General features: G+C 39.4%; 1 protein-coding gene across 6 annotated transcripts in view; it reads left to right on the top strand.

Annotated features, from left to right (window-relative positions):
• Positions 1 to 5,698: 5,698 nt before the first annotated feature.
• Positions 5,699 to 24,521, top strand: part of obscna (obscurin, cytoskeletal calmodulin and titin-interacting RhoGEF a) — a 75,375-nt gene continuing 56,552 nt past the window's right edge. For 5 of the 6 annotated variants that reach the window (XM_035948160.2, XM_035948161.2, XM_035948159.2 and 2 more), the window contains exons 1-19: positions 5,699 to 5,944; positions 7,761 to 7,858; positions 7,945 to 8,211; positions 9,084 to 9,245; positions 9,391 to 9,495; positions 9,605 to 9,871; positions 9,969 to 10,238; positions 11,613 to 11,879; positions 11,959 to 12,222; positions 12,301 to 12,567; positions 12,882 to 13,151; positions 13,264 to 13,530; positions 13,970 to 14,236; positions 17,849 to 18,121; positions 18,201 to 18,464; positions 20,015 to 20,281; positions 20,651 to 20,917; positions 20,991 to 21,260; positions 22,547 to 22,813. In XM_035948160.2, the coding sequence (XP_035804053.2) occupies positions 7,822 to 7,858; positions 7,945 to 8,211; positions 9,084 to 9,245; positions 9,391 to 9,495; positions 9,605 to 9,871; positions 9,969 to 10,238; positions 11,613 to 11,879; positions 11,959 to 12,222; positions 12,301 to 12,567; positions 12,882 to 13,151; positions 13,264 to 13,530; positions 13,970 to 14,236; positions 17,849 to 18,121; positions 18,201 to 18,464; positions 20,015 to 20,281; positions 20,651 to 20,917; positions 20,991 to 21,260; positions 22,547 to 22,813 (4,318 nt within the window). In that variant the 5' untranslated portion in view covers positions 5,699 to 5,944; positions 7,761 to 7,821. Of the gene's footprint in view, positions 5,945 to 7,760; positions 7,859 to 7,944; positions 8,212 to 9,083; positions 9,246 to 9,390; positions 9,496 to 9,604; positions 9,872 to 9,968; positions 10,239 to 11,612; positions 11,880 to 11,958; positions 12,223 to 12,300; positions 12,568 to 12,881; positions 13,152 to 13,263; positions 13,531 to 13,969; positions 14,237 to 17,848; positions 18,122 to 18,200; positions 18,465 to 20,014; positions 20,282 to 20,650; positions 20,918 to 20,990; positions 21,261 to 22,546; positions 22,814 to 24,521 lie in introns of those variants that run through there. The other variant, XM_035948162.2, reaches the window with a different exon arrangement.

Genomic DNA, 24,521 nt, shown 5'->3' with positions numbered 1-24,521 from the left:
CAGACTCCTGAGAACGGGAGAACGCATCGTTAATGTGCAGTCGGAACACCAGCGTACTTGATCACGTCACGTACTCGGCTCATCTCCTCCGATTATTTTTACCAGCAATGTCAAACATACGGCCTGCGGGCCAAAACCGGCCCACCAGACGGTCCATTTCGGCCCGCGGGCCGACTTTACAAATGATAAAAATTACAACAACATTAACTGTAAATTTGTAAAACTGTAAATTTCAAATAATTTCTAGAACTTGACAAGTGGTTTTGATCATGAAGTAAAATACTGGATTGTTCAGTTCCAGAAACCTGTGACTGAATGTTTTGTGTTTTTGTAGATAAACTGTTATCTGGCAGTTACAATGCATGTGTAAATGATGAACTGAGGCATAATAGGCTACTGTTGAAATTGAACTTGTTTTCCTTAAGAAATTTCAGGTTCATAATATTTTGTAAAAAGATAGTTCATTAAATGTGAACATTTTCAGAATGTACTTTTTTTGAACTAAAAGGGGAAAAGTTGGAGTTGTGGTTATTTATAGGTTATTATGCTGTGATTTTACTGGTGGGGCCCACTGGAGATCAGATTGGGGTTTATGTGGTCCCTGGACTAAAATGAGTTTGACACCCCTGATCTTTACTGTGAAAAACAACAAAATGGAATCAGATAAAATAACACAGCCCTGAATATTGATGTTTTCACAGTTATATATCTATATTTATCTCTCTCTCTCTCTCTCTCTCTCGCTATATATATATATATATATATATATATATATATATATATATATATATATATATATATATATATATATATATATATATATATATATGCACAAAGTTATTGGGGGGCATGAAAGTTTTTTGTCCTCCGAAGGGGGGCCCGACAGAAATAAATTGAGAACCACTGGTTTATTCTGACCGCTGTCAGGTGGAGAGTCTGGACCAGATGGTGGAGCGTTTCCAAACAGGGATCCAGAGGATTAGTTGGAGGCTTCAGCTGTTTGTCGAGTTCTAAATTCACTCAGCAGATCCTCTCATTGCTTCGGTTCCTTCAGCTTCACTCTATTTTTAGGGTTTCTTCTCCGTTCATCAGATCCACAAGGATAAAGGTCCACATTTCTAGATGTCGGGTTGATCATTAAACATCTTCAGCATCACAGAGCACAATTTAGGGCCTTTTTATCTTCAGCAGTTTAGAAATTAGCTTCAAAAATATTTAGATTCACTGTGACCAATTTCCTTGTTGTGATTTTAGACTGTAATTTATTGCAAATTTTACTACTGTATTCATGTGTAGAAGGTGAAGTTTAAACACAATACTTGTGGTTCCTTGTAATTTACTGTATTTTCACAGTCTTTTGTTGTGATTTGTTTACATTTAATTATGGTATAATTGATGCACTCAGTAGAATATGATATTTGTGGTTTTATACTTACACTTCAGTAACAGCCTGTACCGTATTTATTCAGTGCTACTTCTGTAATCAACATTAATAATACCTGTAGTTACCTGTAAATTACATTTTTTTATTTTAAAATGTCTAGAAAAGTTATTGTGCCACGTTGGCATATTTAAACTTCAACCCTGCACTGTAAATCAGAAAATCTGAAAAAAAACTAAATAACAAAAAAAACTTGAAAATCTGTCAGCAAGGATACCAAAAGTAAACACATCAAGAAATATGTGGAATATTGTAAAGTCCAAAATCTGTAAAACTGGTGAAGAAAACAACATTTCTGTAAAATAATAATACGTATGCAATAATATAACAAATTACTGTTTGTAAAAATCCATATTTTTGATGTGGACTGATTCTGTGATTCTGCAATTTATATCTACTGTGACATAAATATATATAAAAATATTCTAATAACAATAATCTACCTCTTCGCCATATTGCACCTACTTTTCATTCATATTTGCACTGGAATGTTACCGAGTTGTGTTTCTTGTGTTTTTTTTCTTGTCTTTTTTTAATTTTTATTCTTATATTACTTGCCCTAGATTTGTATATACAGGGTATCCCAAAAATTTGACACCTTTTTAAAAGCAATTATCTTGAAAACTACTAAGTCTAGCTCAATGAAATTGCACAATTTAGGTGTTGAGCATCATAAGCTTATTATAGGACCATCATTCAAGGAATCTGGGTTTCCATGCTTGTTCTCCTTACAGATTTCTTGGGGCTTCACAAGAGTTTTTCACGAACTTCCTCGACCTTCTCTTCTGATGTTAATGATGGTCTACCAGATCCTTTAGCCCTGCAAAAGCAGCCTTCCTCTTTAAATTTTTCATACCTGGTCCAAATTTGTTTGCCAGTTTGGTGAAGTTTTTTCCAAATTTTGCGTTGAAGGCACACTGCACAGTCTGGGGTGACTGTGTACGAGCATATTTCAAGACACAATACAACTTCTCTTTGGGAGTGAACGGCATGGATCAACCTGAAAACAGAACAAATATAAAACATCGAATATAAAATCTTGATCTCTTTCTATACATTCTGTGAAAATTTGAGGTTATATCAACAAGAATTGCCAAAATTATTGGCCCGCGAAATGATGTCAAATTTTTTGGGACACCCTGTATATTTATCCCTATTTCCCTGCCTGCTCTATGTGCCTTTTTAATTGTAAACATGCAAATTAATACGTATCTTATCTTATTAGATATTATCTATAATGTAACAAAACAAGGAACATCTTTGTAATGATTTATCTGTAAAATAACAGCATATTTAATTGATCTAAATACAGTCAAAATGCTATTATCATAGTCAAATTTTGTAAAAGAAGGAATTACTTTTGTTTTTGATGTAGATGTGATTTACACTTGTGTGTGTGTGTGTGGTTTTTTTTTTTAATTTTACAGATGAAATTTAAATCAATACTTTTTCCCATGATTTTATTCGAAAATATCTCTCATTGCACAAATCAGTGGAAATCTGCAAAATAAAAACAATTTACTGATAAATTTCAGCTGAAAACTATTTAAAATTGTCTTTTTTTGTGCAGTAAACAAACTTAAATCATATTTCTCAGTCTGTTTTTAACTTTTTTTGCTGGATTCTAGAAGGGAGGATGAACAATAATCGCTCCATTTCTCTAAAAATGAAAATGCTGTATTCACATGTTGGAATTTTACAGTCATTCTTCTGTTTGGCTCCAAAAAAGCATCAGATTTGATAGAATTTAACTGTATTTCGGTATTTTACAGTTATTTCTTACAGCGTCTACATGAACTCGTCCCAGAGAACTGCTTCTAGTGCTGTAAAAAGAGGAGCTGAAGGTCTGTAAAGGGAGTCTGGTTGGATTCTGGGAGCCACAGTTCTGCTCTCGGTGACGACAGGTTGTTTTGTGTTCAGCAGCAGGAGGACAGCTCAGAGATGATCCTGTTGGTAGAGTTTCACCGGACTTATCAGCAACAGCACATGGAGCTGTCTGTCAGACGGAGGAGAACAAAATGCTGCTGCTTTGTTCCGTCTGGATGAGGAACTTAATAAATAATAGACAATAACGCACACTGGAACACGTTTTCCTGTAATATTACAGTAAAATACAGTGGTTACCAGTATTTACTGTACTTTTACAGTGTTATAGTTTACTTGAACAGTTGCTGATTAAATTATTCTGCAGTAGAATATGAGGCTGACTGTTCAACACTGACTAGACTTTCCAATAACATGCAGTATTTGTAGTGCTGCCACTGTAATCAACATTAACTGTAATTGCCTGTAAAGTACAAAACTTTCTTCACATGCAGACAAATACACCATAAATACCAATCTTAGCAAACCGTAGCGCTTAGGGAACGTCTTTGTGATTCAGAATTGACATCTACCAAGTTTGTTTAACCCTCGTGTCATCCTGCAGGTCAAATTGACCCATTTAAAAGTTTGAAAATGTGAAAAAAAAAATAATTCACAGTAAAACTTCTGGTGTCCACATTTTCAACATTTTTGGGAAATCTTTGAACATTTTTTGGTGGAAAAAAGAAATGTTAAAAATGTTTCTTAAGAACATTCACAAAAAAATCTACCAAAATCCAACAAATTTCACTGGATTTTGGTAGATTTTTTTTGTGAGTGTTCTTAAAGAAAATATCAGAAGTTTTACTGATATATATGGAATCACTTTAGATATTTTTAGGATTTTTTTGGAAGATTTTTACTCATTTTTTGAAAATATTTACAAGAATTTTCTTGCCAAATTTGGGGGATTTTTTAAAAAAATAAAACTTTTAAGGGAAACTTTTAAGGAATTATTGGAATTTTCTTCCTGAAGTTTTTGCAAATTTCCTGAAATTTGGCGGGGGGGTTTGCTGAATTTTTGGATTTTTTACAGACAAGGAAACAGCATTTTTTGGTGCCTGTAAATGAGGACAACAGGAGGGTTAATACAGAAACACCCAAAACAATAGAGGATACAGGTTTATACTAGCTATTTACTTGTGGATTGGAAAAAGCAGCGATGTTAGGCACCGTTTAGTCTACTAAATATATCTTGGAGATCAAAATACATAATTAGCAGTTTTATTTTTTACAGTAGCCTGCTGTTTAATTTTTGTTTTTGCATCAAAAAAGCAGAATATTTTACAGTGTTTAAGTGTATTTTGGAAAAACAGTGCAAAACATATAAACCATAAATACCAATTTTAGCAAGTAGTAACTTTTAGGGAATCTATTATATTTATAAATTATATTATAAATCATATTAACTATAATATTATATACATAGTGTAGAATTGACATCTACCAACTTTGTAAAACACCCAAAACAATAAAGGTTGTAAGATAAGGCAAGTTATTGATTTATTGATTGGATAATGCAGCAACGTGAGGCCAATTATATTCTGCTAGATATATTTTAAAGACCAAAATGTACAATTAGCACCTTTAATTTTTATAGTAGCCAGCTGTTAAATTGTCATTCTTGTTTTTGCTGGTAGTATTTAACTGTATTTTTAAAAACTTTATACTCCTGTTAGAATTTGCCAGTATTTTTACAGTAGTTTATTACAGCGTAAAGGCGAATGAGGAGGGTGGTACTGACCGTCTCTGTGTTGGAGGCATATTTGTAGCTTCTCTGGTGCCTTTAATGTTTTTTTTTAATCTTTTTCTTCACTCTCGTGCCAATAAATATGTCCATGATTGAATAAACACAGATTTTAATAACGAGGCTGTTTGTGTGTCTTTGTTAGGACTTCATGTCTGCAGCGACGACCTGCAGAAACAGGAGCTTTGTATCGTTTCATCTTTCATGACCTTGGAACTGTGACAGTGGTGGAAACTCCTGGTGGGGATACTTTGATAGATGTGGGTCAATAGTGATTGTAAAGAGCAGATTAAACTACATCTGTAGAGCGTTGAATCTCTGCTGCTGTCCTGAATGGACTTATTTGGTGCCAGTATGATTCTGCTAATTCAAATGCTAAAGATTTACATTCTTCAAATGCACTGTCAGATGTTTCCCAGGATATTTCCCACAGTATTTTGTCCATCACTCATTCTGGAAAACCATCAAACGCTTTAATCCTGTTGTATACATTTGGTGTTGGTTCCATTGATGCCGAGCACGAGTTGCCTCACACCATGAAGGCGAAAGATATCTCTCCTCCCACACTGACAGAGGGCTATTTTGGAGGCCAGTATGTGGGGAGAGATATGTCAGCTGTTCAGCACTATGCTCCACCACAGAAAGGGAAAAAAAAGAGAGAAAGCACTTTGAGCTGCCAGGTTTGGGGAGTGGGATGCAGCAAGCGAACCTGGACATGCTCTTCTCTGGCTAAACGTTTGCTACTGATCTTAAAGCATTTGTGAGAAACGAGACAAGACTGGGATTGATCTGTTGCCATGGTGGATGTTTTAGCTGGGTTTTTGTTTTTGGTGATTGGTGCAACAAGTTGGTTTGCAGGGATGGATTCTTTCTAGAAGACATCTTAGTTGAAGGTAAGTGTGTGTGATCTGATGTTCTAGCAGTTATTTCTATTGAACATGGTGTCAATGGAAACTTTTTAATTGCATCAGGTTTAAGAATGTCTACAGAATTCTTTCCATGCTGTTCATTTTACAGGTTCTGTTGCTGTAGATTGTAATCATCATAACATATTAGCCCTCCATGTATAATCTAGATTATAGGTTGCAAAGACAAAGTCAATGTGTGACACATCATGAAATGAGATTTTAGAAGAACTGATGCCACTCTTGGTTGACCAAACATTTCAACCACTAAGTGTTTCCTGGCAGCTCTCGTTTGTGTTTTGAAGCTTCCTCTTGTTCTGAGTTGGATGCCGGCAGCCTTCTGGAGGCAGCTGAGTCTATATCGGTGGTGCTGAGCTCAGCCCAGTGAGGTGACAGAGATTACCGAGCTCTTCATTACTGAGGAGGTCTGGCATGCCGTCACAGGGATCAAGGCCGATAGCAGGCGTGTCCATTTTGATCGTCCACTGTTGCCATTTTAGAACAGTTTGAACCGTCATCAGCCTGAGAGGAATTTGTTGTGCAGAAGAAAACAAAATGTGCAGGATTGTACCCGTGGATGCAACATCTGCGGTTAAATGTTTTCGATGGTTTCTGTTTAAGAATTAGGTCTTCTCTTCTCTGCAGAGTAGTTTTATTCAACCACATTAGATGTTTTTTAGTATGAACTGTCCTTTTAAGCTCTTGCCACAGCATCTGAAGTGGATTCAAGTCCAGACTTTGACTCGGCCACTTCAAAACCTTAATTTTGTTCTTTTTGAGCCACTCAAGGTGGACTTCATTGTGTGCTTGGGTCATTGTCATGCTGCATAAACCATTTGTGTTGAGCTTTAGATCATGAACCAAAGGTGGATGTTTTCCAGGAGGATTTTCTGACAGAGCAGAATTCATGGCTCCATCCATGACGACAAGTCGTCCTTTGGAAGCAAAGCAGCCACCACCATGTTTCATTGTTTTACCATGTTTTTCTTGTGGAATGAAGTATTAGCTTTATCCAGATGTATCTAACATGTAGTTCATATGATTTGTAGCCTGAGAGGAATTTGTTGTGCAAATGAACTTAAGTTTCTGACAAAATATCTCAGCAAAATATGCAAGACTATACTAGACAAGACCACATATTTTTTACAGTAGCCTGCTATTGCCACTGCAATCAACATTAACTGCAGCTGCATGGAGATTATAAAATATTCTTCTCATATTACTGTGAATTGTAGATGTATTTACCATAAATAACAATCTTAGAAAAACAATAAGCTTTAGGGAACCCGTGTCCTAACTCTTCACGATTCAGAATTGACCTCTACCAACTTTTAAAAACACCCCCACCAATAGAGGATCCAGGATAAATGCAGTTATTTATTTATGGACTGGGAACAGTTGCAGTGTCAGGCAAATTGTGGTGTAGTAAATATATTGTAGAGACCAAACTGTATCATTAGCACCTTTAATTTTTATAGTCGTCTACTGTTTTATTGTTGTTTTTGTTTTTGTCTACAAAAACACAACATTGTACAGTATTTTGGAGAAACTGTACAAGATATATATACCATTAATAACAATCTTAGTGAACATCAACCTTTAGGAAACCTGTATCTTAACTCTGTATGACTCAGAATTGGCATCTACCAAATTTGTTTAACACTAAAACACCCAAAACAATAAAGGATATAGGAAAATATGCATTTATGCATTGGACAAAGATGCATTGTAAGGCAATTGACTGAATATTCCTTCTAATCATGGTATGAATCCTAGACATCACCTGATTTATATTTTATTGTAGTTGCAGCCTGTTACTTACTGTGGTACAAAGCAAAGATTCCTCCCTCATCCAGAAAGACGACATGGGAGACATTCCTGGAGGGATAGTAGCAGCTGCCAGTGAGTTTAATTCTCATCAACAAAGTGGATCTTGCAAAGAGTGAAAAGCTCTAAAATCCCTAACGCTGCCGGTGTTTGTTTGCCAGAAAACCGTCTGCAGGTGCTGAAGGGTTTGGAGGATGTGGAGGTCCCGGAGTGCGAGAGCTGCTCCTTGGAGGTGACTCTAAACCTGGCCTACATCGAGGGAGTGTGGACCAGAGACGGGACGCAGCTCAGGTCGAAGCCCAACTGTCGCATCAGCACTCATGGGAAGAAACACTCGCTCATACTGAAGAGGGTGGCTCTGGGAGACGCCGGCTTGTTCGCTTTCCAGGCCAACGGTGTTCTGACCTCAGGGCGACTACATGTCAAAGGTAAGTTAATACAATAGTCATGATCAGAGTATTCATGTGGGTAAAATTCAGGTCAACACCAGCCTTGGACCAAAGTCTAAACATACAAGATGTGTGAGATGGAGACGTCAATGTAGAAGACAGTAAAAAACATCAAAACAGATAAACTGTTAAATGTTGAAGTGACTGTTGAACCTCAGATTCAGGATCAGCAATGTGGATTCTGTCCTGGAACACTGGATCAGTTCTTTTCCCTCGCAGAGTTGCTGAAGAGAACATGGGATTTTGACCTTCCAGTCAAAATGTGTTTTATGGATATGATAAAGGCCTATAGTGAGGGGTACTGTGGGTGTTTGGAGCCAGGTTTGTCTACAAACCATCCGGTCCTCATACAACCAAAGCAAGAGCTGTTTGGTTTCTAGGCACAAAATCAAACATGTCTCCTGTGATTGTTGGATTCTCAAAGGGTTGCCCTTGTCTCCAATCCTGTTTCATGGACAAGATCTGTGGTGAGGAGGTTGTCCGGTTAGGAAACATCTCAGTCACATCTCAACTTTCTGCAGATGGTATGGTTCTGTTGGTTTTATCAGGCAGTAACCTCCAGTGCACACTGGGGTGGTTTGACAGCACTAAATTGGTAGACTGTTCCCTTTGGGTTGGGGGGAGTTTCAGCCTCATGCAAAGGAGTTTAAGTTTCTCAGGATCTTGTTTCCCTTTAAAAGATTCATTAACACTAAAAATTTGGTGAGAAATTTTTGCTTCATTTCAATAATTATTGGACATCTGGACAACTATGGTCTGCACTGTAGGAGAACAATGACTAAATGAATCACAGAGCTGGGTTTGGTTGCTTTCACTAAATTTAGAGTCATAGTTTAGATATTTCCTGTCAGCTAGAGACATCCACATCATGAAGGAGCTGGAGGACGTTGACACGATGGAGCGTCAGCCTGTGAACTTCCTGTGTGAGGTCAACCAGGTGGATTTAGATGGTCGGTGGTACAGAGATGACTGCCGCATCCGACATGGAGACAACGTCAAGATCAGACACCAGGGTAAGAGATCAGCTGTTTTAAGTCAGTTTTTCATTGCTTGAACTGATGTTACCTTAGTCATGCAGAACCAGTCACTGAAGAAAAGATTGAACCTGATTAAATTAAAAAAAAAATAACACCAACAGTTACTTTATTTTGATTTCAGGTAAAACTCACACCCTGTTCTTCAAGTCAGTCAGACCAGAACATGCAGGAGAGATTAGATTTACTGCAGAACGTGTCTCATCCTATGCAACTCTCACAGTCAAAGGTGAACCAGACTGAAGTAATATTACATGGATTAATGGAGGTCACACTCCTTTATAAAAATCATGAACATGTTGAAGTTCTTGTTCTAAGTGTGTTCTTCCCATCTTTAGAGCTTCCAGTCCAGATCATACGTCCTCTGAGGGTTAAGATAGCCATGTATCGGCACCGAGGTCTGCTCGAGTGCCAGGTTTCCAGGCCTAATGCTCAGGTCAGGTGGTACAAGAACAGGAAGGAGCTCCTGCCTGGTAAAAAGTACCAACTAATCAACCAAGATGTCTACAGGCAGCTAACCATCGATGACGTCTGCTCCTCAGATGAAGACACCTACACGTGTGATGCAGGAGATGATAAAACGTCTTGTCAGCTTCTGGTGGAGGGTGAGATGCTCCCTGTCACAGTACCAGTCCAAATGTTCAGAACTAGTCCCTGTGATGAGTCCAGTGCATAGTGGTGATGTTTGTTGTGGCTGTGCAGAGCAGGCTATCAGCATAGTGCAGGGGATGAAATCCGTGGAGGTGATGGAGCCGGAGCCGGCGCTGTTCCAGGTGGAGACCAGCCTGAAGTCGGGGAGGCCTCCAAGGTGGACCCTGAACGGTGAAGTTCTGGAGCCGTGTGCTGCAGTGAACATCGACAGGGAAGGAACCGTCCACAGCCTCCGTCTGACCTCCACAGAAGCCTCCATGTCTGGTCCTGTTGTCTTTGTAGCCGGCAAGAGTCGATCCACTGCTCAGCTGACTGTGAAAGGTGAGTTTACCAGAGTTTACGAAACCAAACTGAAGCTGTGACTTTAATCGTGAGCTAAAAATAGGAAACGCCAGTGCAGAAAACAGGAAGTCAGAAAGAAACACACAAGAGGCGGTACAGTTTTACACAGCAGTGTGACAGCTAGTCCACTGCAACCATCGCCAGCACACTGGAAAATAAAAAGAACCCTTCAGAAGATGGACAAACAGGGCAACCTGCTGCAAAGACTTTCTGAGTTAATACGAAGCACACGTGTTCAGTCAAGTCACATCAGGAGTTTAACCACAGTGATGTCTGAAGTTTGTCCAACTTAAGATTTATCTTTGATGTACTCATGTTTTTGAGTAAAGAATGCTTAAATTATTAAATTTAAAATGTTGTGGAATCTGAGTTCTCATAAACTAAATAAATACATCAACAACAGTATATTTATTTTGTTCAGAGAACATTGCTTATAACATAGTGGAACACAGCCAAAGCACAGATACAATACATAAAAATACTGGCTGCATCTCATTATAATTTTGCTATTGGGGAAAAAAAAACAATGACTTGTTTGTATTTTTTTAAGCCACTTAACAATCAGTTTGATAGCTAAGCTGGATGTAGCGATGGTGTTCCCTGAATAGTGAAGGGTTTGAATGTTTGCATGCAGTACTGCAATAAAATGGATCATTTACTGAAAAAACTACCAGGGCTGCTGCACAAACAAATCCTCTGTATAACTTAAAACTTTCAGTGTGGTCGGTTGTAAGAGTTTGTTGTTACTGTTTACTGCAGTAAAATGAGTTTCATGACATACAGGTCATAGAAGGGGAGGAGAAACCCACATAAAATATGTGCAACCAAAAACAGGTTTTTACCCACAGCCTGCTAACAGCGACTAAACTTGGAATGTTTTGTTACTCCAACCTCACTGCCCATTAACTGAGTCCATTAAAAACTCTTTTGCAATGTTTCCTTCATTGGTTATTAATTATGAGTTTACATGTTCAAGGCTTTGGTTGTAAAGGAAACAAAAATGTTTAATAGAAAAATTTAAGAAACACGTGTAGTAACCCAACACTGACTTTTCTGTATGTCTGGCCAGATTTAGAACGAGTTTTAGGCTGAATTCAGCAGATTCTTTGGCTCTCGTGGAACTCTACCTGGTCTTTATACCAACTGCAGAGTTTATGTTTTTAGACACTAGAGGATTGTGATACATACATGATAGTCACACAATTTTCAGCTTAAATCAGAGGAAAACAGTTTTTTAAAATCTTGCACAGAGCCTTATAGATGCCAAGATAAACCTGTAAAGTACCACACTAATGAATGTCTGAATGTTGATGTTTTTTAGAGTCTCTTGAACTGAATATTTCTGCCCTGCAGAGCGCCCTCTTCAGGTCGTCCACCACCTGGATGACGTAGAAGCGAAGGAGAACAGCTCAGTGACTTTGAGCTGTGAGTTCGCTCCATCTCCGAGGGCAGTTCGCTGGTTTAAAGGTCGCACAGCTTTGAAGACCTCCAACAAATACAGCATGAAGAGGGAAGGGACGCGAGCAGAGCTGGTCATTCACGGCCTGGTAGGGATGGATTCAGGACAGTACCACTGCATGGCTGGAGGTTCTCAGAGCACCGCTCACGTCCAGGTAGAAGGTAGGTTCAACGTGATTCACACAAACTTGACTGCATCTTTAGGTTTCATTGAACTAGTAACTGTGTGTTTTTGTTGCAGTGCGACGACTGAAGCTGGTCAAACACCTGGAGCCGGTGGAAATGGAGGAGGACGGCATCGCCAGGTTCACATGTGAGCTGAACTACGTGGTGGCCAACGTAGAATGGCTCCTCAACAACGTCCGCCTCTATTCCAATGCCATCAACAGGATCCAGCACATGGGCACCATGCACAGCCTCGTCATCAAGAAGCTCCGACCTCAGGAGAGCAGGCTCACCTTCAAGGCAGGACTTCTGACCGAAACCACAACCTTAAAGGTCAAAGGTGAGCTGTAGAGCTATTTTACTTTTCTGTTGTGAGAAACATGAATGCTATTAATGAAATGATGTATTGTGTCTCCAGAGCGCCCAGCGGTGTTCCTCAGGTCTCTGGAGGATGTGGTTGGGGAGGAACAAGGAGAGGTTTGTCTGCAGTGTGAAATTTCCAAGGAGACGGTGACCCCTGTGTGGAGGAAAGATGGTATAGTCCTGACAGCTGATGATAAACACGAGTTGCTGCAGATTGGGAAGTCCATGGCGCTGATTATCCATTCCCTGACTAAAGATGATGCCGGACAGTACAGCTGTGACCTGGGCACCAGTCAGACCAAGGCTAAAGTTACTGTACATGGTGAGGAGCAGGAAGGCTGTTTGGGATGAGCTCTGAACCTAAGAAAGCTGTTAGTTTGAGAACAAGTACAGCATGTATTGTTGATTTGTGCCTTTCTAAATTGAGAACTTTAGGTAATAATTTCCCTAAAACTCACACAAACACCTGTATAAGTTCTGCTCTAAATGATTCTTTGGTGCATTTAGTGTGTCTTTTGCTCAGCACTGGCCCTAAAGCTTTGAGATCTGATGCACAGTTGGTTTATCTCACTGTAAAATGTAAAACACTCTGTCATGATGCATTTATTGTAATATAACGGTTTCATTTCTTTACAGATTTACACATTACCATTGTCCAGCGTATGAAGATAGCCTCAGTGCTGGAGGGCGAAAGCTGCACTTTTGAGTGTCATCTCTCTCACGATCTCAATGATGAACCCTCCTGGTCCATCAATGGTCAACTAGTGGTAACCAACAGCCATATTCAGCTCATCGGCAACGGACGCAAGTATAAGATGACCATTAGAGATGCTGTTCTGACGGATGCTGGAGATGTGGTCTTCACAATTAAAGACTTAACCTGTAGGACAATGCTCTTTGTTAAAGGTAAATAGCCGCCTTTTTCAGATAAAGTGATGAATGGACAGTTTGAAATATACTATTTGATAGATGTATTCGCATGAAAAAGTCAAGTCCATGTGGATTTCCCATCCTTTAGAGAAGCCAGTGCACATCTTCAGGGAACTGTTGAACGTGAAGGCAGTTCCTGGTGAGGACGCCGAACTGAGCTGCGAAATCACCAAACCAGGAGTCACCATCCGCTGGCTGAAGAACGGGCATCTGATCAGGGAGAGCCCCAAGTACCAGATGAGCGTGGAGAAGAACCTGGCTCGACTGCTCATCAAGAACTCCACCATCAGAGACTCTGGAGAGTACTGCTGCGAGGCCGAGGGAGTTGCCTCCCGCGCCAAGCTGGAGATCAGAGGTACATTTAGTTCAATATTCAATAATATTTCATTCAAACAGGTGGTGCTGTTGAGACTGTAGTCTTTATAAAATAGCATGTTGAGTTGATTAACGATGCTTAGAACTGTCCAAAGCAATAGTAATGTAATTAAGAACACATAATGCAACATGTTTTGGTCCGATGATTTAAATCCTGACATCTTTTGGGACATCAGGCTTTTCTGTCAGCAGTAGTTGCTGGGATCATTACCTTCATGCAACTAGACATAAATTACAGGTTAGAAATCAGGAATGCAGCAAGTAAGTGAGCAATGAGGCGTGAAAGGGAAGCTTCCAATGTATCTTCACCCTGACGTATCTCTGAGTTTAGCTAACGTCCTCTAATTTACATCTTCACATTTTGATGAGTGGATCAGCAAAAGTAGTTCCACGTTTTCTGAACTTCTCTTTTTTTTCAGAGCTCCAGCACACATTTGCAAAGGAGCTGAGAGAAAGCCGAGGCGAGGAGAAGGGAAAGGTGACCCTGGAGTGTGAGACCCGGCGGCCGGCCCAGCGGGTCACCTGGCTGAAGGGCATGGTGGAGCTGAGGGCCGGCAGGAAGTACGTCATCAGGCAGAAGGGCGTGGTGCTGTCACTGACCATCACCTGTCTGGAGACGTCCGACACGGACGTTTACACCTGCGACGTCGGCACCATGCAGAGCCGGGCACAGCTGACGGTGCAGGGTGAGGCCGTCGCTGGGATTTGTGGGGTTTTGTTTTAATCCAACCTGCAGCTGTGGGCACAAACTGAAAGTAAAGATAGAAAACAAAGCTGACATGCAATATATGGGAATACAGGACATTTCAAAGGGATTTTAGTTATAAATTTCACAGTAAACAAGGATTTTAGGTTTATGCCACCTTGAAATATCAACATTTACTCTGTACAACTAACCAGTTCTATTCTGGTAATATAGATTTCTTAGTTTACTGAATTATGCATGAGTAGATCCTGCAAAAATGCATTGCAAAGAGGGACTTATTATATATTTTAGCTATTGTCCTGTAGGATTTTTGCAGTTAATACTAGGGATGCTAAGCATTAATCACTAATAGATTAATTTCCAATAATAACTGAACTCAGTAAAAATATTTAGAATGTTCTTTGATATTGATGAATCAACTATAGGAGTATTATTAAAACATATATTAGAATATATTAGAACATATTAAAAACTTAAATTGTTTGAATAAATTACAGTGTTTCCTCTACATTCATTCAGCAGCGGTGGGCCGTCATTCCTAAATCCCAGCTGCCTCTCCTTAAAATTTCTTTCTTTTTTTTTTTTATTGTCTCTAATCCTCCACCACCGCATGTCTCCACCTCCACAGCAGAATCCTGCACTGTGTCGGGTTCTCATGAATACTAAGGTAAACTACAGATAACTATCTCTCTCAGTATCTACTCTCTGATACGTCGGGTTAATACAGTGGTTCTCAAATTTTTTCTGTCGGGCCCCCCTTCGGAGGACAAAAAACTTTGGTGCCCCCCCAATAACTTTGTGCATATATATATATATATATATATATATATATATATATATATATATATATATATATATATATATATATATATATATATATATGTATATATATATATATATATATATATATGTGTGTGTGTGTGTGTGTGTGTGTGTGAGAAAACATGAATATGCAGGGCTGTGTTATTTTATCTGATTCCATTTTGTTGTTTTTCACAGTAAAGATCAGGGGTGTCAAACTCATTTTAGTCCAGGGACCACATAAACCCCAATCTGATCTCCAGTGGGCCCCACCAGCAAATCACAGCATAATAACCTATGAATAACCACAACTCCAACTTTCCCCTTTGTTTTAGTTCAAAAAAAGTACATTCTGAAAATGTTCACATTTAATGAAGTATCTTTTTACAAAATATTATGAACCTGAAATTTCTTAAGGAAAACAAGTTCAATTTCAACAGTAGCCTATTATGCCTCAGTTCATCATTTACACATGCATTGTAACTGCCAGATAACAGTTTATCTACTAAAACACAAAACATTCAGTCACAGGTTTCTGGAACTGAACAGTCTAGTATTTCACTTCATGATCAGAACAACTTGTCAAGTTCTAGAAATTATTTTAAATTTACAGTTTTACAGATTTACAATTTACAGTTAATGTTGTAATTTTTATCATTTGTAAAGTCGGCCCGCGGGCCGAAATGGACCGTCTGGTGGGCCCACAGGCCGTATGTTTGACATTGCTGGTAAAAACAATCCGAGGAGATGAGCCGAGTACGTGACGTGATCAAGTACGCTGGTGTTCCGACTGCACATTAATGATGTGTTCTCCCGTTCTCAGGAGTCTGTACTTCGGAGTCTGAACGGCCAGTGCATACACCATAGATATATACAGAAGATCATTATTATTATTATTTATATCTATGGCATATACAGTCTATGGGGTCAGCACAATTTCAGTATTGTTGTACGCCGCGAAAAACATGCCGACGTTAAAACAATAGTTCAGCTCATTAGTTCCGTGTTGAAGGACCTTTTCCTCCCAGTCGCCCGCGCCCCACTTGACATGCCTCTGCGCCCCCCTAGGGGGGGCGCGCCCCACTATTTGAGAAACACTGGGTTAATATGACGTTAATGTCGCGAGAGCGCGGCCTTAAAGTGACGTCACGTCCAGCATCCAGGCAGCAGGTCAGAGAGTCAGAGGAGGGACGTCTTGGAAACTAGAGCAGCGACTTACCGGAGAAAAGTTATTAGCTGAAGATAACTCATGATAGATTCTACAAGTTAAACAGACATTCTCTGAATATTGACGTCCAGCTAACGCTACGTAGCGTACATATCAGTAGCTTCAGTTAATTAGACCCAGTGCCAACTCTGTGTTGCTAACGTGAGTAAACTATTGGTAGCATTAAGCTAATAGCTACACTCCATGTATGAATAACTGCTGACTGTGTTTTCAGATGAGCTTGTTCAGATATTTTAATGTTAATTTTAACATTCAGCCTTTAAAAAGCCATTTTCAACTGGCCATTCAATAAATAGGTTGTAAAAGGAAAACCTGCAGTCAGGTGTCATCTGTTTACGTCACTACGGCTCCCACAGAGCCTGCTGCTGCTGCTGCTGCTGCTGCTGCTGCTGCTGCTGCTGCTGCTGCTGCTGCTGCTGCTGCTGCTGCTGCTGCTGCTGCTGCTGCTGCTGCTGCTGCTGCTGCTGCTGCTGCTGCTGCTGCTGCTGCTGCTGCTGCTGCTGCTGCTGCTGCTGCTGCTGCTGCTGCTGCTGCTGCTGATGATGATGATGATGATGATGATGATGATGATGATGATGATGATGATGATGATGATGATGATGAAAACTATCCTGGAGGAAACACTGAATTACACAGCTGAAATTATTAAATGAACTTAAAACCGCAAATTATTGAAGAAAAATAAGTTTAATTTTTTTTTCACTTTTAGCTTTTCTGAGAAATCTATGAAGCTCATAATATGACCGCTTTCTGTGTTTTTAATTAGATTTAATTGAGAACTCAGTCAGGCATGTCGGCTTTAAATGAAAAATCAATGAACTAACACTAAAAGTAAACAGAGTTTTGCTGTGTGTTCACTGTCAAACACCTTCCAGTGGTCTGATCAGTTTCAGGTCATTCAGTGTTTAAGAAAAACCTTAAATAATAATAATATGAAACTGTCATGAACCCTGCAGGGATCGGATCATTCCTGTTAATAACATATCAGAGAATCGAGAAATAAAAATATGATTCAATTAATTCAAAAAAGTATTCCTTAAAAAAAGATCTTATAAGATGCTTAGTTAAGCCAATTTTTATTATTATGTTTGCTAAACTAAACTTAATTATAGAAATTAATTTAATAAGATCCTTATTTCAGATTTGATTTTCCTGTTTTTACAACTTCAGATATGAATAGAAGTTTGTTGGTTTTACTGGTCATTTTATGTTGAAATGTTTTCTAAAGAACTTGATTATTTTGAAAGTTTAAAGTTAATTTTCTTCAGTTTTGTCTGTTTCGCTTTTGTCATCTGAAATATTTATTCTAAATGTTAAAAAATTCTGATATATGTGCAAACAGCTGAAGCTTCTGAACTTAACTAACTGAAGATTTGAAAGTTTCCAGGCGACAAATGATTTTAATTTAAACGCACTAGTTCATTTTTTTACAGTGTATGAGTTCAAATCTTTTACAGTCTGATAATTAAATAGATTCATAATGCAAAAAGTTATTGAGTGTGTTCAGTTAATGCTTTGACTTGATGTGATTTTATGAGATATTCTGACTTTTCCACCTCCCAGGTCAGAGGGTGTTGATCCTGGATGAACTCGAGGACGTAGAGTGTCTCGAAGGCGACACCGTAACGTTCAGGTGTCGGATCTGTCCCAGCGACTTCACCGGCGTCAAGTGGTATCTGGACGAGACGCTGCTTTACACCAACGAGCTCAACGAGATCCAGATGATTCCCGGAGGATTCCACACCCTGACCTTCAGGCAGCTCGCCCGGAAAGACACCGGCACCATTTCATTTGCAGCCGGAGACAAGAGATCCTACGCTTCTCTGTTGGTTAGAGGTGAAGCTTTGACCTTTCTATGAGCTTTAATGTCTGTTTTCCCATCACATTTCATTAATTTAGCTCCATGTGTCCCCAGAGAGGCGTCCCACCATCATTAAGTCGCTGGAGGACTGTGAGGCCATTGAAGGAGGCGGTCTGGTTTTGTCCTGCGTGGCCTCCAAGCCCTGCCACATCCTGTGGTACAAAGACGGCTGCCTGATGTGGAACTCCTCCAGATACTTCGCCAGTCGGTCTGGATGTGAAGCTTGGCTGACCATCCGGGAGGTCTGCAGCGGTGATGCTGGAGTGTACGAGTGCAGCGCTGGATCCGTCACAACCAGGGCTGTAGTCACCGTTAGAGGTAGGAAGAGGATCCCAATAAAACCAGAATAAAAACCAGGGCTGTAGTCACCGTTAGAGGTAGGAAGAGGATCCCAATAAAACCAGAATAAAAACCAGGGCTGTAGTCACCGTTAGAGGTAGGAAGAGGATCCCAATAAAACCAGAATAAAAACCAGAGCTGTAGTCACCGTTAGAGGTAGGAAGAGGAGGGTTAATATCAATAAAGCCAACCAAATCTGATGCGCAAAGTTCCCTCAAAGACCTCCTCAGAATCAGGTGATATTTTATGTACAATAGCTTCAATATCTTTAATGGAGCCATGCATAGTTTTAACCTTCATACTAGGAATATTTTCTGAGCTGCAGGCCCTTAAAGTACAGAAGGGTGGGTTGATATTTCATGCTTTTTCTTTTGTTCTGTCGCCCTGATTCTGTGATGATGTTTAATGTTGGCATCTAACCCTTGTCTTGTTGACTCTGTTATCTTCTAGTCAGAATTCCTTCTGTGTCACAATCATTTTCCAATATTTTTACATATTTTAACACTTACAAACTGTCAAATTTGAGATTGCAATTATTCTTTTCCTGTGTTGGATACCAAGATTACACATCATCACTGTTGTTCACAATCTAAGGATGGAAACAGAACAAACTCTCAGAATAAGAACTAAATCTGAAAGAGTCTCAAACAAACACTGAATGCAGCAAACTGGTTTGATCAATGAGATTTGTCCTAAATATTACACAAAACCTGTGAACACCAAAGTTGTTTTTACATTTTATGTCCAGAAGCTGCATTCATTAGTGTTAAAATGCCAATATTAGAAACTTATTTTGACCCTTGTTTGTCTATTAGATGATTCTGGTATCAAATGTAGTAAAAATGCTCCTTTCATTGTCTAGAACTAGTTCTGACCAACCACCTGTCACACATGCTGATATGAGCCGTAAAGTTTACCCAGAATGACCTTTTAAAGTTTAAATCTGGTGAATTATCAGAAAACAGAAACACATCCAGGGAACCAATGATTGTTTCTGGGACTCTATGACATTAAACTGATGCAGTTTTACTCTTCAACCTATGATACATCCCATAATACTGACACTTAAAAGTTGGCTAACAAAAAATAAATTGAGTCTCTAGACTGACACCTGGAAGGATGGAGAACTGATTTGGTTGCAGTTTTAACAGAACTCAAATTAATAATTAATAAATGTGTTTTCAGCTCTTAAAATTTCACCCGTCTGTTCCTGCACTTATAAAGTTATATGGTTCAAAAATAATGGAAATAGTAAAATAAAAAGTGCAAATTTTCAACCCACCCAACTGTGAGGGCCTTTAACTGTGAACACATTCACAGTATGAAGGTGAAACTTTTGCATGTCTTCATGAGAAATATTAAAATTATTGTAGATGAAACAGCTGATTCTCAGGAGGTCTGCTGGAGGCTCTGAAGGATTTTTCAATTAATGACTCAGGAATTTATTATCTGTTGTTACAAAAACAGATTTTTGGCAGCTTGTATGGGAAAGTTCTCAGTAATCCTCCCTGTTTTCTGTCCTTCTTCAGCCATCCCAGCAGAGTTCACTCAGCTTCTGGAGACTGTGGAGGCCAAAGAAGGGGAATCTGTGACTCTGACCTGTGAATACTCTCTACCTGGAGTCCAGGTCCACTGGAGGAAAGGTCTGGAGAGCATCAGAGCTGGAGACAAGTACGTGATCAAACAGAGGAGGACCATCAACTCTCTGACCATCAAAGCCCTGAAGCCCGAGGATTCAGGAGATTATTCCTGCCAGTGCAGAGACCACCAGACGGCAGCGAGTCTCACGGTTCACGGTAAAGCTGTTCTTACTACCCTCAGACGTTTTACCACAGATTCAGTCTGAGGAGAGTCTGAAAAATGCTTTACATTCATTGTGATAAATATAAAAATGACTGCAGATTTATTCATAGAAGCTTTTGGTTATTTGGAAAAACCATGAATTTTCTGTAAAGTCATTGGTCTATACTGGAAGAGACATATTTATGTCTAATGAATTCAAATAATGACATTCTAATTAGAATTTTTCTTGCAGGTATTCAAGTGAAGCACAGTAAATATATCACACTGAGGTTTTATTCCATTGGCTGTTAAATGCCGTTCATTGTATTCTGCTGATCAGGAATATTGTCTTCCAACTCTACCTGCGTTTCTGTGTTTTCCAGCTATTCCCATCACATTCGTCCAGCAGCTGAAGAACATGCAGGCGGAGGAGGGCAGCAGTGTGATATTACGCTGTGAGATCTCCAAACCTGGAATTCCAGTAGAATGGAGAACGGACCGGGAGCTGCTGAGCAATGGCGTGAAGTTCCAGATCAGGAAAAGAGAAACTTCCTTGGAGCTGCTGATCTGGAAACCTGTACCTGAAGACAGCGGTGTTTACAGCTGTGTGTGTGCTGATCAGATGACGTCTGCTAACGTCAGAATCACCGGTAGGAGATCGTTTAAACATCAGTCAGCAGTTTTAGTGTTCATTGGTCTGATCTGGTCATTGTGGCTCCTCAGCTCTTCCAGTCACCTTCAAGCAGAAGCTGAGGAACGTGAGCATCGAGGAGGGAAACACCGCCATGCTTCGCTGTGAACTTTCCAAACCCGGTCACTCTGTGGAGTGGAGGAAACGAGGAGATGAAGTGATCAGGAATGGAGAGAAGTATCACATCCGACAGAGAGACACGCTGATCGAACTGAGGATCTTTGACGTGACGCTGGAGGACAGCAACATCTACACCTGCATCTGTGGAAGCCTGGAGACCACGGCTACCCTCACTGTGAATGGTAAAGTTACCCACTAACAGCATTAACTCTCATTTTACTTCTTTAGATCATTTTAAAGCAATGTCAGCACAATATCTGACATTAAGACAATGAATAGTAATCACACCAGAGGATAGCTAGCAGGTCATTTACATGTGTTGTTCCTGGACAAGAACAAAAATTAAACAACCACAGAACAATGACTACGGTACACTACATGAAATAAATCCGACAGTCCATCAGTATGACATAATAAATAAAATCAGTTATTGGTGGTGAGAGTTTGTGCTAACTAACTGGTTTTAATCTCTACAAAGCTTCCTGAGTCTCTAATGTTTGTGGAGAGTGAATTCCACTTCTTTACTGCTTTAACTGAGGAATAAAACAGTTTTTCAGAGCTTCAGCCAAACCTTGAGGCTGGTTCTAATCTTTGCAAAGCTTCCTGAATCTTTGATGTTAGCTGAGATGAAATTTCAGTCACTCACAGATGTAAGTGAGAAAACAGATTGACCAAAAGCTGTCTTTGTGAACTGAGGTACCCAAAAACAATAAAAACACCTCTATTTAATTTATTTTTTTTTATATTGCACCAATTCACAGCATACACCACCGTTCAAAAGTTTGCAGTCACTTAGAAACGAAAAGAAAAGCAGTTTTTTTCAATGATGATGACATTAAATGAATGATAAATCCAGTGTAGACATTGTTAATGTAGTAAATGACTATTGTAGCTGGAAACAGCTGATTTTTAATGGAATATCTCCATAGAGGTACAGAGGAACATTTCCAGCAACCATCACTCCTGTGTTCTAATGCTACATTGTGTTAGCTAATGGTGTTGAAAGGCTCATTGATGATTAGAAAACCCTTGTGCAGTTATGTTAGCACATGGATAAAAGTGGGAGTTTTGATGGAAAACATGAAATTATGTGGGTGATCCTAAACCTTTGACTGGTAGTATTTGTTATCTCATAGCACTTAGCGTAGTCAGACAAAGACCTTATGACTTTAAATAGAGAACAGAAAACTTAACAATCTAAAATTGACTGAGGACAGTAGGAAGGAACCAAAAAACACCCCAAACTCTTTAACAGGGGAAAAAAATAACTTCTGATAGAAGCAGGCTCAGGGAAGGCGACATCCACCTCGACTGGTTGGGGTGAGATGGGGACGCTTTAGACCAGACATCAACAGATGTTTTCTAAAAGATACTGCAGTGTTGAAGATCTCTTGGCTTATTATTTAACACTTTACGGATTTGTTGTAGATCATTCAGTTTGCTCTCATCACCTGTCTTTGCCTTTTAGCTCTTCCCATCACCTTCAAGCAAAAGCTGAAGAACCTCCAGGTTGCAGAAGGAAACAGCATCACGCTGAGCTGTGAGATCTCTAAACCTGGAGTTCCTGTGGAGTGGAGGCTGGGAGGAGATCAGCTGGAGAATGGAGAGAAGTTCCAGATCAAACAGAGGGACTCGGTGCTGGAGTTAACCATCAGAGATGCTTCACCTGAAGACAGCGGTGTCTACACCTGTGTATGCCGAGAGCAGAGGACCAAGGCCACCGTTAAAGTAGTCGGTTTGTATAAACGAGGATGGAACCACTAGAACCATAACAGTAGCATGAAAATCCAGGTACAAGTGTTGTTTCAGTGGGCTGGACACATTGAAACACCTTCTTTGGGTGTCAAGACACAAATAAAGTGACATTCCTGCATCATTTTCTCTCTCTGGCCTTTAGGGGAATTACACAGGAAATACTGAACTAAAGTCCTCTCACAAGTCCTCAACATCTCCAATAAAAACCAGGTGGAACACAATCTAAACAGCCTTTAAATGGAAGAATCTGTTAGGAAATTCAAGAAGATTAAAAAACAAACAAAAAACTAATCTGCAACTCAGTTAATGGTTTTAGGAGAGGTTACAGGTCAGAATCCTCAGAGATCAGCGGAACTCATCGCTTTAGAGGCTTGGATTCCACATGTTCTCTTTGTTTTATAAGCCCAGACTTGGCATCACAGCTTCAGCACTTAACATTCTCAGGGTTGAGTCACTTCCCTGGGCTATATAGATAAAATCAGTGCAATATTCATACTTCTCTCTTTGTATTTTTGCTCAGGAAAGTACCTGCGTGATGCTATTGATTTGCAATACTGTAATTACCATTCAGAGGAATTGGGACAATTTTCTCCTGAGATTTCCTAAATGTTTGTACCATCACCTTAGCTGTTCTAAAAATGAGCATTTTTGCCACTGAGATTACTGTAGGCTCATCTATCATACTACATTACATCATATTATTTGTTGTGCTTCCATTCAGAGTTTGGCCCAGTGTTGGTTAAAGTTTCCATTAGAGCTGCAACTATCCATTGTTTTAGTAATCAAGTGTTCTGTTGATTTTCCTGGAGATTAATCAGTTAATCGGATTCTGCACTTGGCATGTGGGTTACAAAGTGAGCGCACTGTGCAATGTTTGAATATATGAAGTTTGATAGTTTTATTGTCTGACAGAAATAATCACTGTCATACATTTTTATGTTCCTCATTGTTCTAGATTAAAACAGCATCGGTTCATTTTAAACGAGTCAAATGACCGTTAAACCTCCTGTTTGTGTGACGAGTTTGAGACAGAAAGTCTGAGTTAATGAAGAAAGTTAAAAACCATCTTCATACCTGCTAACTCTGACTGAGGTTCTAGTTTTAGTCTGACTGTTGAACTGCCTTCATAGTTCAGTCTGACCTGATAAATGCTGTAAACACTAGGAAAGCTGCTCCGGTCAAAATAGAAGCGTCCTGTCAGAACTAAAACCCCTCATAATTTATTGATTATTGGTCCATATAGGATGAAGTCTGGGTCCAGTGACCTGGAGTCTAGTATGTAACAGGTTAAACAAAGCCTTGATTCAGAGAATTTTAGTAATGGAAGTACTGGAATAACTTGAGGAATTGTTTCAGTTTCCATTATAAACAGAATATTCAGCTGCATTGTCCCCGAGTCTCCTTTTATTGAGGCCTCCAAAAATAGCCACAAATACACTTAATAAACTGCTGATAGACAAAGTTTTATTACTAAAGATATCTCTACAAATGTCAGTTTTCACCATATTTTCTCAGTAATTGCTATCAAACGCCAGGTTTAGGAGCAGAAAGGAAGTGGTTGATCAGATTCAAGCTCTTCTGAAGCTGATCCCTGGAGGTTCACTCATTATTTCCCATAAGGAGTTGTTGCTCTTAATGATTTTTTTCTTGATCTTATATTTGTTTTGGAGAGCTTCCTCTGTCTTCTA

This window comes from Amphiprion ocellaris, chromosome 2, assembly GCF_022539595.1.
Source record: "Amphiprion ocellaris isolate individual 3 ecotype Okinawa chromosome 2, ASM2253959v1, whole genome shotgun sequence".
NCBI classification, from domain to species: Eukaryota; Metazoa; Chordata; class Actinopteri; family Pomacentridae; genus Amphiprion; species Amphiprion ocellaris.
The sequence above is the reverse complement of the archived record's forward strand: the minus strand, read 5'-3'. Positions and strand labels throughout refer to the sequence as shown.